The following is a 17435-nucleotide window of genomic DNA, read 5'->3' on the forward strand; positions in this document are numbered from 1 at the left end:
CCATCCTTCAGCATTGTCAGTTACCTTATAGGTGCTTGGCTTATATGTTGTGATGTGGAGCCCTAACTTGTGTATCTTGAATTGTGCTGTGCGAGACCAGGTCCTTCTGGACTCTGCCCTTAGATGTTTTATAGCCATGTTTTCTTTCCTATCAACTTACACAGTGAATGGGCTAGGGGATGCTCAGTATCTGTTCTGTCTGTAGTTCAGCACTGTGAACATATTGTATAGCTGAGCATGAGTTCTTCTGTAAATGCAGGTGGTGAAAGTGGCAAAATGCATTCATTAGCTGAGCTAATAGTGATTCTGTCTGAATATACAAAGTAATTATTCTGTTTGGTCTGTGACCATAATGTTACAGCTCTGTGGACATTTCTTGTTTTTTCTCTCATCTACTCAAAGCAAACAGGTGTTTCCATCATTTATCACATGCCTCTTGTATAAGAAAAAAAGAAACCCAACAAACCTGTTATCCAGCTGAAGGCTGAAAAAACTCCATTAAAATATTTGAGACAAAATGGTACAGAATTGTATACAAAAATGAAAACCAGTTTAAATTTACCATGCTGAATTTGATGAGAGACCAGTTAGAAATATTTGTAAATAACCATTTCATCCTTAAAAGTTCCCTTTCCTTTTGCCAGGTTCCCTACAGCTTGGAAAGAGGTAGAAGGTTTATAAGCAGGAGTTAGCTTCCTAGCAGATGGCTACAGCCACTGTTTCCATAGCTGGAGGTCTTAAAGAACAGATTTGAGAAAATTAAGGAAAACTGTAGGAAGTTGCTTTTTGAGCTTGCTCTCCATTGCAGTCTTACAAATTTTGATTCCTTAATTACTACAAAGAACATTCTCAGTTTGATGATTCTTAATGCTTTAGACATAAACAGTTATTATACCTAGTATTTTTAAGTCAGTAAATAGTAAGACTGGATATAGAAGAATTGTTTAGTTAAAATTACTGACCACAGCTCATCACTTGTATAGTAATGAGCCTTTAGCCTTTTCAGGAAGCTGTGCTTCTGATTCTGCTCACGTTTATGCTTGTTCTATATTCGTTTAACTGATGGTTTCAGAGAAGCTATTCTAGATTCACAGGTGCCCACATTTGTTCATTGATTATGGAAGAAGAAATGTTCAGCCTTACAATTGCAGTAAATAGGCCAAGGAGGGGCACGGGGGAGAAGAAAATGAACTGTTATAATCAACCTTGACTACTGAGACTCTCATACTTCTTTTCCTATCAGAATGAGTACATTTGGGTAAATGGTAGTATAATATGAACAGAAAAATTACCTCAGGATTTCCAGGAACAGAAATTAGGATCTTATTCACAAATAAATTATGCCTTTTGTAACTTTTAATGTCACATACTGCAAGCTGAACAGAAAAACTATCCTTTGGAGCCCTCCTTCTCTGTAACTAATATGATTGATATTCATCATCAAGGCCTTTTGGGTTGAAATAAAATATGAATCCATTATGTAGTCAGGCCTGCAGGTTGACTAGTTGAATATATTCTGGAGAGTAAAAAATAGGGAGAGAAAGTTGCAGTAGTGAATATCTGTTTTAAAAAGAAATGATATTTGAAAAGAGGAATCACTCAAAGTAGATAGACTGACCTCTGAATACTTTGTGATTTTTTTAATTTTTTTTTTTTTTTTTTTTGTCATGATTTTCAGATTAGATGAAACTGGAAAGGTTACTTCTGGAAGTTTTAGCAGGGCAGGGGGAGTTGGAGCAAAGGGGGTTGCCTGGCTTTCAGGCCTGCAAGCAAGTCTTTTCATATCAATCTCATATGCTTCTTATCATACCAAAGTGTGTTCTTAATACAGCAGCAATTGTTATTATTATTCGTAACATCTTTGAAAAACAATTAAAACACTACCGTTCTTTTTTTCTAAAGTTCTCCCTGTTGTTAAAAAAAAGATTTGAAGGTCTGATGTAATCTACTGAATTACTGTGTAGTTATTTCTGCAGTGCAGTGAGGTGTAGTAGATAGTAAAGTGCAGAAAAGTGTGCTGAGTTACTTGTTCCGTATTGTATTTTGAGAAGCTCATCAAAGCCAGCTTCTAGCAGCACTGTTCCAACACTGTTACTGCTTTGCAGGCTGATGTTCCTCAGGGAGTGATACGGGTGCAAGCACCTCATCTTTCGAGAGTTTCCATGGCAATACAGCTGACAGAAGAACTGAAAGCCGGTGATATAGTAGCCAGGTTTCTCAGCCAGAAAAGGTACAAACACATTTTTGCTTTGTTACCATTTCAGGAGAAGTGTTTTTTCATACACTGCATCAAGAGAAAAGTTTTAAAATAGTTTAAGTCCAGGTGAGTTCATGAACATTTTGTCCGAATTAGCTATTAAAATACATGCTTGAGGAACTGACTTAATGCTCCTTATGTCATTAAAGCTCACAAAGCCTTCACAAATACACGAATGCCCTTCGTAAAACTTAAAAGCTGTTTAATCTGATGGGTCATGAATAGTTTTGTAATTTTCTGGGGACAAGGCAGCAGGAAAGCTACACATAAGTCATACAAATCAATTTAGAAAGGGTGAAATTTTAATCAGTTTTTTACATCTATTTTTATGTATATGAGCAAAGTAAAAAATCAGATTAAAGAAAAACAAAGGTAACATTTGTGCATCATAGATGCTAAAACAATAATTGTACGCTAGTTGACATTAAGAAGCTGCTTTTTGCTAAATCTTGGTTTCAGAGGTTTATACTTTTGACAGAAAGTTATTTACAGGCTATGCCTTAGCATATATTATTACAGTTAAGCAGTGACAATAATAGAACCCCTTTGTAATGCGGGGACTTTATTATTTCACTGTCTGCGTTTTATTTCTTCTAGTTGCAAGAAAATTGAAACCAGCAAGAATGCCATTTCTCCAACCCAACCATAAGGCTTTTTCAGAAATATGAAGTGTTTGAGGAGAATACTTACTTTTGCAACAGCAGTGAAAGAAAAATCAGAGGGTAAATCATACAGTCACAGAATAGTTAGGGTTGAAAAGGATCTTAAGATCATCTAATCATCTAGTTACAACCCCCCTGCCATGGGCAGGGACACCTCACACTAGACCATGTCACCCAAGGCTCTATCCAGCCTGGCCTTGAACACCACCAGGGATGGAGCATTCACAACTTCCCTGGGCAACCCATTCCAGTGCCTCACCACCCTTACAGTAAAGAACTTCCTCCTCATATCTAATCTGAACTTCCCCTGTTTAAGTTTGAACCCATTACCCCTTGTCTTATCACTGCAGTCCCTAATGAAGAGACCATCCTCAGCATCCCTATAGGCCTCCTTCAGATACTGGAAGGCTGCTATGAGGTCTCCACGCAGCCTTCTCTTCTCCAGGCTGAACAGCCCCAACTTCCTCAGCCTGTCTTCATACAGGAGGTGCTCCAGTCCCCTGATCATCCTTGTGGCCCTCCTCTGGACTTGTTCCAGCAGTTCCATGTCCTTTTTATGTTGAGGACACCAGAACTGCACACAATACTCCAGGTGAGGTCTCACCAGAGCAGAGCAGAGGGGCAGGATCACCTCCTTCAACCTGCTGGTCACGCTCCTTTTGATGCAGCCCAGGACACGGATGGCTTTCTGGGCAGTGTGCGTACACTGCCGGCTCATGTTCAGTTTCTTGTCAACCAAAATACCAGTCTACTTGCTAATAACAATAGAATAATTAGTAGAGAAGGCTGCGTGGAGACCTCTTAGCAGCCTTCCAGTATCTGAAGGGGGCCTACAAGGATGCTGGGGAGGGACTCTTCATTAGGGACTGTAGTGATAGGACGAGGGGTAATGAGTTCAAACTTAAACAGGGGAAGTTCAAATTAGATATGAGGAGGAAGTTCTTTACTGTAAGGGTGGTGAGGCACTGGAATCGGTTGCCTAATGAAGTTGTGAATGTTCCATCCCTGGTGGTGTTCAAGGCCAGGTTGGACAGAGCCTTGGGTGACATGGCCTAGTGTGAGGTGTTCTTGCCCATGGCAGGGGGGTTGTAACTAGATGATCTTAAAGTCCTTTCCAACTCTAACTATTCTATGATTCTATGATAATTCTTTTCTAAACCTCACAGCTTCTTCATATCTCTTACTTTACGTTTTCAGTAGTGTATTGCTCACTTGCAGGAGAACTTAATTGCACTAGCAAGCAAGGATATTCTTATTCACTTACTGTATCAGTAAATGAGTATAAACACAAAAGGTTTATGACAGGTACAATTCTGATCTTAATTAGCAAAATTTCTCCCAGACATGTCTAAGTGGCTGATGTATGAGCTCTTTCAAAATATAGTAATTCATTGTGGTTTGTTCCCAACAGTGGAAATGTCCAAACACTCAAGAAAGAAGAGGTCTTTCTTTATGAAATAGGAGGAAATATTGGTAAGAATGGCTTCTGTACAACTTCTTTTGCTAGAATAGGATCCCTTGGCATATGGTCTATGGGCACTGTGGTTGCATTTTTATTCGTGTTCCTAGTTCTCCCTGACAATAAATCAGACAGTTAACCTTGGAAAGAGGGAAGCAAAGATGTTGGTGTGATCATCATATTTAGTAGTCTCTTATTATTTCTCCCAGAGGAAGACAGCAACTCTAACAGATGTTCCTGATATGTATGTACAGTAAAGAAGCACAGAAGGGTTGGCTAGGAAGGTGCTTGAAGTTCATCTTATTCATCAGTTTGTACTAAAGCATAATAAGAATGCTTACAGTCCTTCACACTCTGCAGTTTGAGCATTGCTTGCAGGTTCCTTTGGGATAAAAAACGCTCAACCAGAAACATGACCTAGTGATAAAATTTTCCAACAGTTAGTCTGTCCTGCTCTGTGTCTTTCAGACCCTCTTGATTAAGGCAAATAGCAGATCAGCAAGGTTAATGCCAAAGGATAATTTTGAACACAATTCTGAAATTTTCTTAAATAAATGCAAAAATATTTTTGCATTGGGAATCAGTTTCTAATCACAGTATTTTTCATATGCTTGGAAAAAACACCTAAGTAGAAAATACTGTTGGACTGGGCTTACATTTACTTTTTTTATTAACTGTGACCTATTAAACTTTATTTGAAGTCATAAAATTCTGTGAATACCCAGTACTTCCAAATATATTAAATGCATTTCTAAATCTTCTTGTGTGTGTGTCTAAACCAAAAAAATTGAATTAGAAATAAAACTTTCCTATATTCCCTACAAAAGATATGTTTTAGGGGTTTTACTAAGTCTGATGGCAAAAAAGAAGTTATTAAACTGGATGCCACATTAATGTGTTCCATGTTCTCATATCCAGAGTGTATCCATGTTTAATATGCAGTAGTTGCGATCCCAGGTTGTGATCCCAGATGTAAAACTTTTTTGCAGGAGGGGCATATCTTGTTTATTGTACAGAGGTGTAATCATTGCATAAAAAAAAGGTTTTTGTAACAGAATTCCAGTGAAAATGGAACAACCTACTGTCACTTTAAACATGTGATGGAACTTGTGTCTTTTAGAGAAAATACGTGGCTAGTTGCATGTTGCTGGTTTGGTTCGTTATGAAATTATATGGGATAGAAAGCTTAGACATTTCCTCTGAATAGTTTACTTCCAGACAATTTCAACTTTATTCAGCTCTTACAATTGGTCTCAGTTGAGAGAGGAGAAACTTCCTGACTTTAACCTGCTCTTCAGGTTTAAGTAAACCAGCATTCCTGATCTTTGCCCTTTCTCTCTGCCCAATGCAACCAACTAATATGGAGGTAGCCAAAAAGTGAGAAGACCTGACAGTCTCATGATACTTAAGTCTCATATGCTTATACTTAGGTTCATAATTGTAACATGTGCAATGCTGCAATCCTGTCCCCTAGCAAATGGAGCTGCTGAAGTCTCCAGACATTTTTTGAGTACTCACTATAGTGCTTTAGGGCACTGAACGGGACTTCTGTCATTGCTTCCTGTCTGGGACTAGATAGGGACATGGCAAACCACTGTCCCTGTGAACATGCAGTTCAGGCATGTGAGGAGGAGAGGGCCTGATTCAGCAGTGTGGGTACAGGTCTTGTAGGTTGGGACAAAATTCCCAGAAGTAATACAGCCTGCCACCTGGCAAGGAGAGCGGATGGAGAGGGAGAAGATGGAGACTGAGCCTGGTTGAGCATGGAGTCTTGCCTTCTTGCCTGCTCTGTGTAAGGAATCCAAAGAGCTGTCAGACAAACTCAGCTGCAGCATCACACCTCTCCCTGTCTCCTGCTTCAGGAGCACATGTGCTGGAAATATCTGTCTAGCATGCAAACCATCTACCCCAACCATTTGCATGGTGGAGTTGGAGAAGAGCTGTGATGTACAGCTGCAAATGCATGAGGTAATGCTTTGCCTGGAGGAGAATGGGAAGAGTACACAGATCTTGATGCATCAGTGTGTGCTATTTTTATCATAGCTACCAGAAATAAATTAATTGCTTGTAATGTGCCAAAACCACTAAACTACTTTTCTCTCTTAAGACAGTAACCATTACAAGTGCTATGCAGAACTGCTGACTAAGAGGAGCCAGATAGGGAGTAACACCTGCTTAGCAGGAGAACAAACCTTGCTCAAACTTTCCATTTAAGAAGGGGAAAATAACCTGAAATTTTAATTGACTTCTATGCAACTGTGCAACTAGTGTTTGGATTTAACCACAAAATGGCCAGAGCATTGTTCCTTTTTTCCTAAACCTTTGCACAGGGGAGCTCCCATGTGCATGGTCTATGTGAAGAGTCTGACCTAGAATGTGCCACAGAGGTGGCAGAGCCCTTTCCTTCCTCCTCTGCCCCCCTTTCCTCTCCAAGTCAGATAAGGAAGGGTAAGCACATTTCTGGGTTTTAGCTGCACTGAAGTTTGCTTGATACCATAAAGAGGGCTTGGAAATCTAAGTGGAATAGAACAGTGACAGGAAGTTCAAAAGTGTTTTCCTTTCTTTTTCGTTACTGTTGTAACCACATGACTCTTCTGTTTCTAGGAGAACGCTGCCTTGATGATGATACCTACATGAAGGACCTATACCAGCTCAACCCAAATGCTGAGTGGGTTATAAAATCTAAGCAGGGCTAAGCTCGCAACTAATGGTAAAAGAACAACCTGTGGACTTACTTTGTAAGGCTGAATGTTTCAAAGGGATAGTGTGTCCTTTCAACATTCAACTATCCTGTGGAAAAAAAAAGTGACAGAAACCCAACAGTGATTACCAGTAAATTTTCAGTTTTACTTGCAGAAAAATTTGGAGATAGCAGTTTCCCCACTCATGTTTGAAATAAGTACCTTAAATATTTTAATGGCACTCGTCTACCTCCCATCTGGTAGGTCTTGTATCAGAAGAATTAATTTTTCAAACAGATGTTTAACCTCTTTATATTAGAGATCTACAATCTTTTTGTGTAGAATTGTGTGTTCATATAGGTTTTTACAGTGCTAATGCACTAAAGAACCAAATCCTGCTCAGCACTTCTGAATGGTACAGTATTAAAAATACCTAAACCCAGTCATATGAATTTCCCAAGTAAGTGTGAAATTCACAGGAAAAAAACTGCAATGCAATAGATTTTGTCTTTGAAAGTCCTAATTTTGTTCATTCTCTAGGTAAAGTTTGATGAAAACTATTTCAAAACAACTGTGACAATGCTTTCTATGCAGCTTTTTTGCTAGATCTTTTGAATATTTTTTGTAATTCTTATTCCAGTTGATTGTATTCTTGAGGTTATTTTTAAAAGGACCATGTGACAAGGTGAGTCATTTTTAAAGCTCGCCACTCTTGGCAGTGTCCTTTCTGCAATATTGTCATGTGCTAGAAGGATGTTGAGGTTTTCCAGCAATGATATGCAGCTATGTTATATACGCTGGTTTCAGGTTTTTTGGACATCTGATTGATTGCGTTTTGTGACCTGCCAAAACCTGCCAATTGCTAGCACAAAAACTTTCCAGAAGAATAAAATAACTGTGGAGGGAAACTGTAGTTTGAATTTCGTAGGTAGCAAACCACCAAACCTTTCACTCAAAATCTGGTAAAAGTCTACTGTGTAATCAAGGTCTGGGTCTGCTATGGAGTTCACATAAGGCTTTTTGGAGGTTATCTACCATCAGCTTTATGTCTCATCTATCCTGGATGAGGCTAGAAATCAAGTTCTGATTTGCCTGATGCTGATAGATCCTCTCTAAACCACTTAAAAAGTGAGTAATCCAATGGCGAACTATTGCAAATCCTTCTCTTTGCAGAGGAGGGCTGAAAGCTCCCTGTGGAATTCACTGATAATGAATGTGTAGACTGATGTGGCTTTTTGCAGCACAAAGACCTGTTGACTGTAGCTCCAGAGCCCCAGTCCCACAGCAACCCTGGGTTCAGTAACTTGTGTACTGTTTTACAACTTATTTGTAAACTAACTCAGCTGTGCTTAAGTGCTCACAGCTGTGTGCAGACTACCTGAAATAACTACTGTGAAATTATATCCTTGGAATGAAATATTTTCTTTCAGTGCGCACACAGAATTATATTGACCTCATAGGGAATATTCTACATACAATCAAGGACTGAATTGCTTTTTTTGTTTGTTTGTTTTTAATGTGATCAAAGCTGATTAAAGGAATAAAGGGCCTTTCTGCTGAGCTTTGGACACAGGCCCTGACTGTGTTGTTCCCAAAGTAACAGCTGGAACTCTCCCTTTTATATATAAGCAGTAAAACAGAACTCTGAAAGGTCATAGAAAAATTAAACAGCTACTATTAGTTATCCACAGCATACGAACAATTTGGGGGGCATAGGTATTTATTGTTTTTTAAAGTGAGAGGCTGTCTTCATATGAAAAAGAAGCGTGGTAGGATTCTCAAAAGCAGGATGAGTAAAATAGAAAGTTGGTCTAATGGAACTGTATTGCCATCGATGCTCCATCTAGTTGAGTACCCCAACGTGGTGTTAGCACAATATGTCCCACTGTGGGTGAACCCTGTAGTACAAATCACTTTTGTCGGTAGAACAAACTACACTCCCTGTTCTTTACATGTAAGGAGTAGAAAACCAGTACAATGTTTAGGAAAATATTTATGAATCTAATGTAATCTAAATTTTTTTGTCATGTAATACAAAAATTATGTGTGTTTTCATAATATAGTTCTGTAAAAGATTACTTGTTACCGGAACTCTAGATGTTATTTTAATCAGGAGCAAAGTGCAGATGATAGGAACAGCTGTACAGTTTCAGTATGAAATTACAACCACCCTGTGGCTATGATCTCTTAAATAACTTTGTTTCTGGTTTAGTGCCATTATCTTTTTTAATTTAAAAAGCTCTTTTATAATTAAATGTTGTTTTTGCTGACTTTTCTCATTTGAATTCTTATATTTGTAAGCAAAGCATGCACAGTTGACACTAAGCGGCGATTATTTTTTAATTTCACACTTTATGTCTTTGTAGGCATTTTGTAGTTTTGTGTATGAAAAAGACATTGGTATGTTAAGAGTCTTGCAGTATGAATGCCTGTTGGAAATACGGGCTAAAAGTTCAAAACTTTGCTGCAATCACAGCACACCTTAGCTAAATCCATAATATAACACTGGGTATATGCGAGGGAACAGCAAAGCCTCTCAGCATTTATGGAAAATACTGGCTCTTAATTCCTCATAATTAAAAACTTAAATTAGGGCACAAGGAGGAAGTCCAAAACGCATTCAGGTAAGCTGATAAGGATCTTTCATAATTAAGGAGACAGTGCTGTTTGGGTTTCTTATCTGGGGCAGTTTGGCAGCAGATCATTTACTGATGACTCAGGAAATATATCCACAGGGGGTTTTTTCCAACCATCTGAGAGATTAATTGATTTAACTGTTAGTGTGCAATCCCATGCTCCTTTGGCTGCACCAGACGTATCCTTGCTACTCTGCCTGTACTGCAGGACTGGATGGGAGGAAGGAAGGTTGAGGCAGTGGCCCCTTATACCACTGCCTGAATGTTGTGGAGCATGTAGGGATGGTTTTGTGCTCAAAAAATCATTCTCCAGTGTATATTTGGGGGATGGTGAGAGGGTCCACAATGCTTGAGTGGGGTGTAGACACTTTTCTCACACTGCCTGTCTTCTTCAAAGATCAGAGAGTTTGCACTCATTTTCCATAGCCTCCTGTACTTCCCAACCTTGCATAAAGTGGATGTCTATGGGTGCTAAGAAGAAACCTATCATAGAATCATAGAATAGTTAGGGTTGGAAAGGACCTCAAGATCATCTAGTTCCAACCTCCCTGCCATGGGCAGGGCTACCTCCCACTAAACCATGTTACCCAAAGCTTCATCCAACCTGGCCTTGAACACCGCCAGGGATGGAGCATTCACAACCTCCCTGGGCAACTCATTCCTGTGCCTCACCACCCTTACGGTAAAGAACTTCTTCCTTATATCCAATCTAAACTTCCCCTGTTTAAGTTTCCTTCTCCAGGCTCAACAGCCCCAACTTCCTCAGCCTGTCTTCATACGGGAGGTGCTCCAGTCCCCTGATCATCCTCGTGGCCCTCCTCTGGACTTGTTCCAGCAGTTCCATGTCCTTTTTATGTTGAGGACACCAGAACTGCACACAATACCTCAAGTGAGGTTTCACGAGAGCAGAGTAGAGGGGAAGGATCATCTCCTTCGACCTGCTGGTCACGCTCCTTTTGGTGCAGCCCAGGATATGGTTGGCTTTCTGGGCTGCGAGCGCACACACCGCTCAGACTTGTGTACGTTCAGGTTCTTAAGATGGTCTCGAGCCAGATCTTCTCCTACAGTGGGCCCAAGGTCTTCATTCTCACAGTCCCTGTGTTTGCCTTCCAAGACTTGGGTGGTGTGGTCAGAGCATTTGCCAGTAAAGACCGAGGCAAAGAAGTCATTCAGATCCTCAGCCTTCTCCCGATCCAGGGTAGCCACTTCTCCTGATAGCTTCCAAGGGGGCCTACGTTGTCCCTAGTCTGTCTTTTATTCGCTATGTACCTATAGAATCCCTTCCTGTTATCCTTAACATCCCTAGCCAAGTTTAATTCTAACTGGGCCTTAGCTTTCCTAACCTGGTCCCTAGCTTCCCGGACAACATCCCTGTACTCTTCCCAGGCCACCTGTCCTTGCTTCCACCTTTTATAAGCCTCTTTTTTCCTTCTAATTTTCCTCAGCAGCTCCTTATCCATCTGCGGAGGTCTCCTGGCCCTTCTGCCGCACTTCCTTCTAGTTGGGATGCAGTACTCCTGGGCTTGTAGTAGGAGATCCTTGAATATCAACCAAGAGTCTTGGGCCCCCCTGCCCTCAAGGCCTATATCCCATGAACCTTAACTAAGCAGGCTCCTGAAGAGGCCAAAGTCTGCTCTGTTGCAGTCCAGGGCAGTGAGCTTGCTGCACGCTCTTCTCACTCTCCTGAGGATCTTGAATTCGACCATCTCTTGATTGCTGCAACCAAGGCTGCCCTGGAGCGAGTTCAAGGTCCGGAGCTGTTGCAGACCCCTCCTGAGGCAGGCAGCCCTCGACACATGCTGCTGGCACCACATCTTGTGCTGCCCTCGCAGCCTTTGCTGCGCGTGGGGCGCAGGTTCTTGCACGGGCTCACCCGTGATGGGCACGGCTGGAGGACGTGGCTGGGCAGGGCTGAATTCCAACCCCATGGACACATCCCAAGTACAGCACATGAGCACTGCTCATGTCGATCACTGACTGCTTGTGGGACAGGGAAGGAGCAAAGGAGATGGTCCTGGCCCCGTGGAGTTAGCCAGCGCAGCACTCACCCATTTTATTGATTATTTAAGCACCAAAGTGTGTCTCTGTGATCTCAGGGGGTCACGTAACGATTGCCCAGTGTACCCCATGAAGCTGCAGCCCCTTCAGGGCTTGTTCCCATCCCCTGCTTGCAGCAGTTCTGGAACTCTGGGGTGGTGTCACAGCCCATGTTACAGCGGCAAGTGCCTGTGCCCAGACAACAACGCAGACCTTCACCCCTGAACCCACACTTTTCCTCTGCTCCCACCTGTGTGCTCCCTCCCTTCTGCCCTGTTCCTGCTCTGCGCTTCTGCCCTACTCCCAGTCCTTTACATTTGTTCCCGTCTCTACTGCCTTGTTCCCTGCTGCTTGGACCCAATCTTAGTACCAACAAATGCAGCCTCCAAAGAAGTCCACCTTTGTCCTGCTGGTGGCCGAGCTGAGCCCTTGCGGAGGCGAGGATGCAAAGGGCTGCCTTCGCAGAGTAAGGAGCCGGTGGGTGCCGAGGCAGGTGTGGGGCCGGATCTGTGCCCTGGCCCTACAGGCAGGGAGCACGGCCGCTCACCCCTGCCCTCTCTGCTCTGGCAGGTCCTGAAGCCGTTACCGCCCTGCAAGGTGCTGAAGCGAAGCAGGCACAGGATCCTCCAGCTGCAGGCGCCAGCCTGTCAGAGCTGGTGGGTGCTGCCGGACAACGAGCCCCCGGCTGCCTGCCTGCTCCTGCTTGGGGATGTGCCTGGGTCCCCAGTGCCCCACAGCTCTCCCTGGGCAGTGAGAGGGGATCGGGGTGCCCAGACCCCTGTCCCACAGCTGTGCTCCGCTGCTCTGGGCAGCACCAATGCACTCTTCTGCTTGGCTTTTGCCTTAGGCTTTTCCAACACATGCGGGAGCTGGAGGAAGAGGCCACCAGCAGGACCCAAGTGGGGCTGCGTAAGGAACCAATGGTGGTGGATGTGGACGTGGAGGAGGATGATGCGATGGATATGGACTGATGAGGGGTAAGGCAGCACGTGCCCCCCATCCACTGCTGGCAGTCAGGGTGGGTTGGCTGCTGCCTCGCTGGGGCTGGGGCTGTGTGTGATGGCCCCGCTGCAGGGACACGGTGCCCGGTGGCCTCATCCTGGTGGCACAAGCGCCACCACCGCGCTGCCCTGTGCTGCCTTTGGGACACACGAGCTGAGTCTGATTGTATAGAGCCTGGCTCCCAGCCCCAGCCAGGGCTGAGCCCCGCTGCAGAGTCCCACTCTCCCCAGCATGTGGCAAACACAATGACAAATGACCTTGTGCTGCTTGTTTCCAGGGCTGCTGGAGGGGGAAGTTTTCAAGGTGTTTAAAGAAGTTTTCATTAGAAGAGTTCCTGTTTTCATTGAAGATTGTTGTTTCTTAAGAAGATTGTCCATTTTCCCATAGGAGTTGTACTTTTAGGTAGAATAGGTGTAGTTTTAGGTAGAAGAGCTGTATGTTTGAGAAGAACAGTTGTTCTTTGTTATTTTTTGTTGTTTTGTAAATACATTTCTTGACGTTTTTCTGACCCAGTCTCTCTTTGTATTCACTGCGATAACACGTGGCTTTGGCAGACAAGTGGTTTCCACTTGCTCTGAGCAACCAGGGCTGGAGGAGCCATGGGGGCTGGCGCTGGGTGCTGGAGCACCTGAACTGTCCTCATGTGGGCTCCCTGCCCTGGCAGAGTGGCTCTTTCAGGCTCTCTGCAGCTGTAGGCCGGGGTGGGCACGGGCGAGGGACCAGAGGTCTGGGCACTCACTCTGACCCCTTGGTGGCTGCAGGGCACCTAGTCTGGTGCTGCCATCGGGCACAGCCTGTGCCAGCGATGACCAAAGCTTCTTGGGCTGCTCCTAAAGCTGGGGGAAACATGGCCATGTACAAGGAATCAGTCATGGAATCACAGAATCACAGCGTGCCCAGGCTCAGGTCACTGCGTGGAGCAGCCTGCACCCGGCATCCTGTTGGATGCTGCTGGCCAAACCACACAATACTCCAAGTGCGGTCTCACAAGAGCAGAGCAGAGGGGCAGGATCACCTCCTTCGACCTGCTGGTCACGCTCCTTTTGATGCAGCCCAGGATACGGTTGGCTTTCTGGGCTGCGAGCGCACACTGAAGCCGGCTGATGTTCATTTCTCATCGACCAACAACCCCAAGTCCTTCTCCGCAGAGCCGCTCTGAATCTCTTCTCTGCCCAGTCTGTAGCTGTGCCTGGGATTGCTCCGACCCAGGTGTAGGACCTTGCACTTGTCATGGTTGAACTTCATAAGGTTGGCATCAGCCCACCTCACAAGCGTGTCAAGGTCCCTCTGGATGGCATCCCTTTCCTCCAGCGTATCAACCGAACCACACAGCTTGGTGTCATCGACAAACTTGCTGAGGGCGCACTCAATCCCACTGTCCATGTCAGCAACGAAGATGTTAAACAAGACTGGTCCCAATACCAATCCTTGAGGTACACCACTTGTTAGTGGTCTCCAGCCGGACACTGAGGCGTTGACCACAACTCTTTGCATGTGGCCATCCAGCCAATTCTTTATCCACAGAGTGGGCCACCTAGCAAATTGATGTCTGTCCAATTTAGAGACAAGGATGTCATGCGGGACAGTGTCGAATGCTTATCATCCCAACCATCTGCCCCTGTGTGACTAGCAGTGAGGCAAGCAGCAGCATTGCAGGTTTTCCTCATTTTGCAGGTCAACAAGCAGCATGTGTGAAGTTTCGGGAGGATGGTTGGGAGCAGGAAGATGAATGGGTCTGGGTGTGCTGGAAGCATTAGCTGAGTTTCTGTCAGGCCTTTCAGTATGCAGTGGCATGTCTGAGATGAATTCAAGGGGTAAGGAGATGCATTTTTATCCAGTGAGCACTGACAAAGAAATGTTTGAGAAACTTTTTCCAGCCCATTATGTCTTTGTCAGATATTCTTAAAAGCAATCATACTGTCCAATAAAATATGCTTTTTTAGTAAGTATTGAGTTAAATTGCAGCAGAAAGCTAACCCGGCAAAAGATTTGCTGAAGGAATGATTTCCTCTGTATGACGCATAAATATATCTGAGGATTATACATCTATTGTGCTTTTATTTTGAAAAGGTTGCAGCCATTCAAAAAGAATAAAATATGCTTGACCCAATCTCACAGCAATATATATAATAATAATTTTTTATGCAGAGTAATTCTTTCAAGATCTTCAAACCACTGTTTGTACACAGGCCACATCTGAGGCAGGTGAGTACTTATCATCCCATTTAACTGATGAGAAAGGTGTTCATAACTGGTTGGCCTGCAGCTAGAAGGGCTGAAATCAGTCTGCCCTGTAGAAACCAAAATATAATCCTTCAAAAATTATTTTAAAAATCTGCCCTATTACCAGTAACAGAAATACAGCAATTGCGAGTCTGACTTAAGGGAACTGTTTTAATGAATACAATACTGCATTTTTTAGCCTGGTTTCCAAAGGAAGATGTCTGGGATAATCTTGCTGCCTACGTGTGTCTTCCCCTAATTGCTTTTGAATCTGTTGGCAGACTTCAATCATTTTTTGCAAATGGAGTTGGGGAGGGAATGTCTCAAAAATAATTACGTTTCTACAAGCTTCATAAAACTAGATAAACAGAAGGGAGACAGAGGCAGTGCAAGTTCTTTGTTTAAAGGGAAGATGACGGTGTAAGATCAACCTTTATTTAGGCATCAGAACTGATGTGGGAGAGAGACCATACACATACTCTGACTATAGAGGGAGGCTGTGCTTGGAGCTCACAGCCAGTCATCAGGAACTGCCATCGGGCATTTGGATGCCTGTGAAAGCACTTGCTTGTGTTGCCTTCTGACTTCTGAATCTCCTTTGCTGATGTAATGTGGGTGACTATTGCTGAAGCTGCAGTTCTCCTGGGCTGACTTCTGTGGTGCAGCTTCCCTGCAGCTTCTGGTTAGTATAGTTCATCCCTTCTGTTCTCTATGGACTGAGCAACTAACCAAGCACCTTCCGGTCTCAGCTGTACCTGCAGTCAGTGGTGTTCACACAGGTGGGGAGGTGGGTAGTGGTACATCTGTTCTCTCTGCTTGTAGGGCTGTTGGGAATGAGCTTCATCCTGGATAAAGATCACATCTAAAACTGGTAAGCATGAAAGCACAGCCCTTTACATGCATGTTTTAAACTGTAGTGGGAACATAACTTGTAATTCAGATCCTCTGTTCTGAATCATGTGGAGATGGTAGCTCAGAATCCCTGCAGATGTTACCACTCCTTGATTAGCTCTTTTTGGGATAATTGGAATAATACTTCAGTTTTCCCATGGCACTGTAAAACCAGTAACACTCATTCACGTGGAGAGCCAACGTCTCCATATTCTACCTGCCAAATGAGCTTTGCCCTCCATATTACCATTTTGCTTCCGTAATGCTTTACTCTCGAAAATGCCTGGGTTTTGGTTTAACTGGCTCAGTTCCTGTTAACAGTCTGATCACATGCTACATCACCAGATCAGGTCCTGCAGCTCAGTTCTGTGCTGCTTTCCCATGGCATTTCTTCTGCCTTCAGCGTGGTGAAACTTCCACCTTGCTATTACACAAGTGTGTGTCTGCTGTCCAGTGTAACTCACTGCCCATTGGGCAGAAGCAAAGGAGAGTCAGTCCTACAGCATGCATGCCTAGCTCCTTGTCAGAAAGCTACCCTCGGTGTGAAATCCCTGTAAGCTGCCACAAGCAGCCAGATCTTCATGTCCTGATGCGACCCCAGCTTGTACCAGCTTTCTAATTTCTCATTCCTCTTTTTCTGCTGCGCCAGCTGGGGAGGAATGCCAGCGTGGTGGCACGGCACAGCTGAGAAGCTCTGCACTGCTGGGTGCGAGCTCACCTTCCCACAGAATGCAGCTTGCTGAATGTGAAGGCCACAAAATGGAGTATCTGTGTCTTATGAACTCAGCATTTCTTTTTTTTATGTATATAAATAATGTTAAATCAGTCTCTTTTGGTGGAAGTACTCTAACTGCATATATTTAATCTATACCAGGAGACACTTGTGTGTCCCTGTTGGCTTTCATGCCATCCCTTCTGTCAGCTGCACTTAGAGCTTTGGCTTTCTTGAGTCATATATTTAATGTCTTTTTGCTAGTCACGCAGTATGTAACTCTTTCATCTGAGATGGTACAGGTACTACCGCAGTGTCTGGTTGTCTGGGCACAGTGAAACTGTGAGAACAGAAAGCTTTGCATAGCAGAAATTTGCAAGCTTGCACGGGTTACTGAAGTATGGGTTATCAACATGAAGATGTATGTCTCACTCCAAATGACCCAGAATAAATAAGCAAACATGGAATTGCTTGGACATGTCTGAGGTTCCAAACCCTGGGCTATGTCAGGTAAGCAACTGGAAACTGGCTCCTTGCTTATTCACTTTTTCCCCTAATCTGAGAACAGTTGCATGATTTAAATATTGCCTTCTGATTTTGGATTAGTCTGAAACTTGCAGTGTGTCTAAACTAATTTAGTTGTCTTGATATTCTAGTATGTTCCCACATTGCTCTCTGTAAGTTATAATGCAAATGAGGTCTTGGATGCTCCTCCTCTGCTATAGACTGCCAGAAAATGTCTTCATAAATAAATCTCATTCAGCCCATGCAAAGGGAGTTTCTTTCAGCAGGGACCAGAGCCTAAGTAGGTGAAATGGCACTGAGGCTTTCACTGTGGGCTTTGTGTATCTGTGAGAAGAGAGGTGTCCATCTCA

General features: G+C 43.6%; 1 protein-coding gene and 1 long non-coding RNA gene across 5 annotated transcripts in view; both read left to right on the forward strand.

The window, feature by feature from the left end:
* The window catches only part of ARHGAP18 (Rho GTPase activating protein 18), a 100256-nt gene extending 90927 nt beyond the window's left edge, over nucleotides 1-9329 (forward strand). For all 4 annotated transcript variants that reach the window (XM_065680908.1, XM_065680907.1, XM_065680909.1 and 1 more), the window contains 3 exons: nucleotides 2106-2230; nucleotides 4331-4392; nucleotides 6983-9329. In XM_065680908.1, coding sequence (XP_065536980.1) covers nucleotides 2106-2230; nucleotides 4331-4392; nucleotides 6983-7074 — 279 coding nt within the window. In that variant the 3' untranslated portion in view covers nucleotides 7075-9329. The remainder of the gene's footprint in view (nucleotides 1-2105; nucleotides 2231-4330; nucleotides 4393-6982) is intronic.
* Nucleotides 9330-14326: 4997 nt separating this feature from the next.
* On the forward strand, nucleotides 14327-17084 carry LOC136014330 (uncharacterized). The gene is made up of 4 exons (XR_010612640.1): nucleotides 14327-14548; nucleotides 14883-14939; nucleotides 15780-15828; nucleotides 16498-17084. It is a non-coding gene; the product is annotated as an uncharacterized LOC136014330 (long non-coding RNA).
* Nucleotides 17085-17435: the final 351 nt, after the last annotated feature.

Source organism: Lathamus discolor, chromosome 5, assembly GCF_037157495.1.
Source record: "Lathamus discolor isolate bLatDis1 chromosome 5, bLatDis1.hap1, whole genome shotgun sequence".
Lineage (NCBI taxonomy): Eukaryota > Metazoa > Chordata > Aves > Psittaciformes > Psittacidae > Lathamus > Lathamus discolor.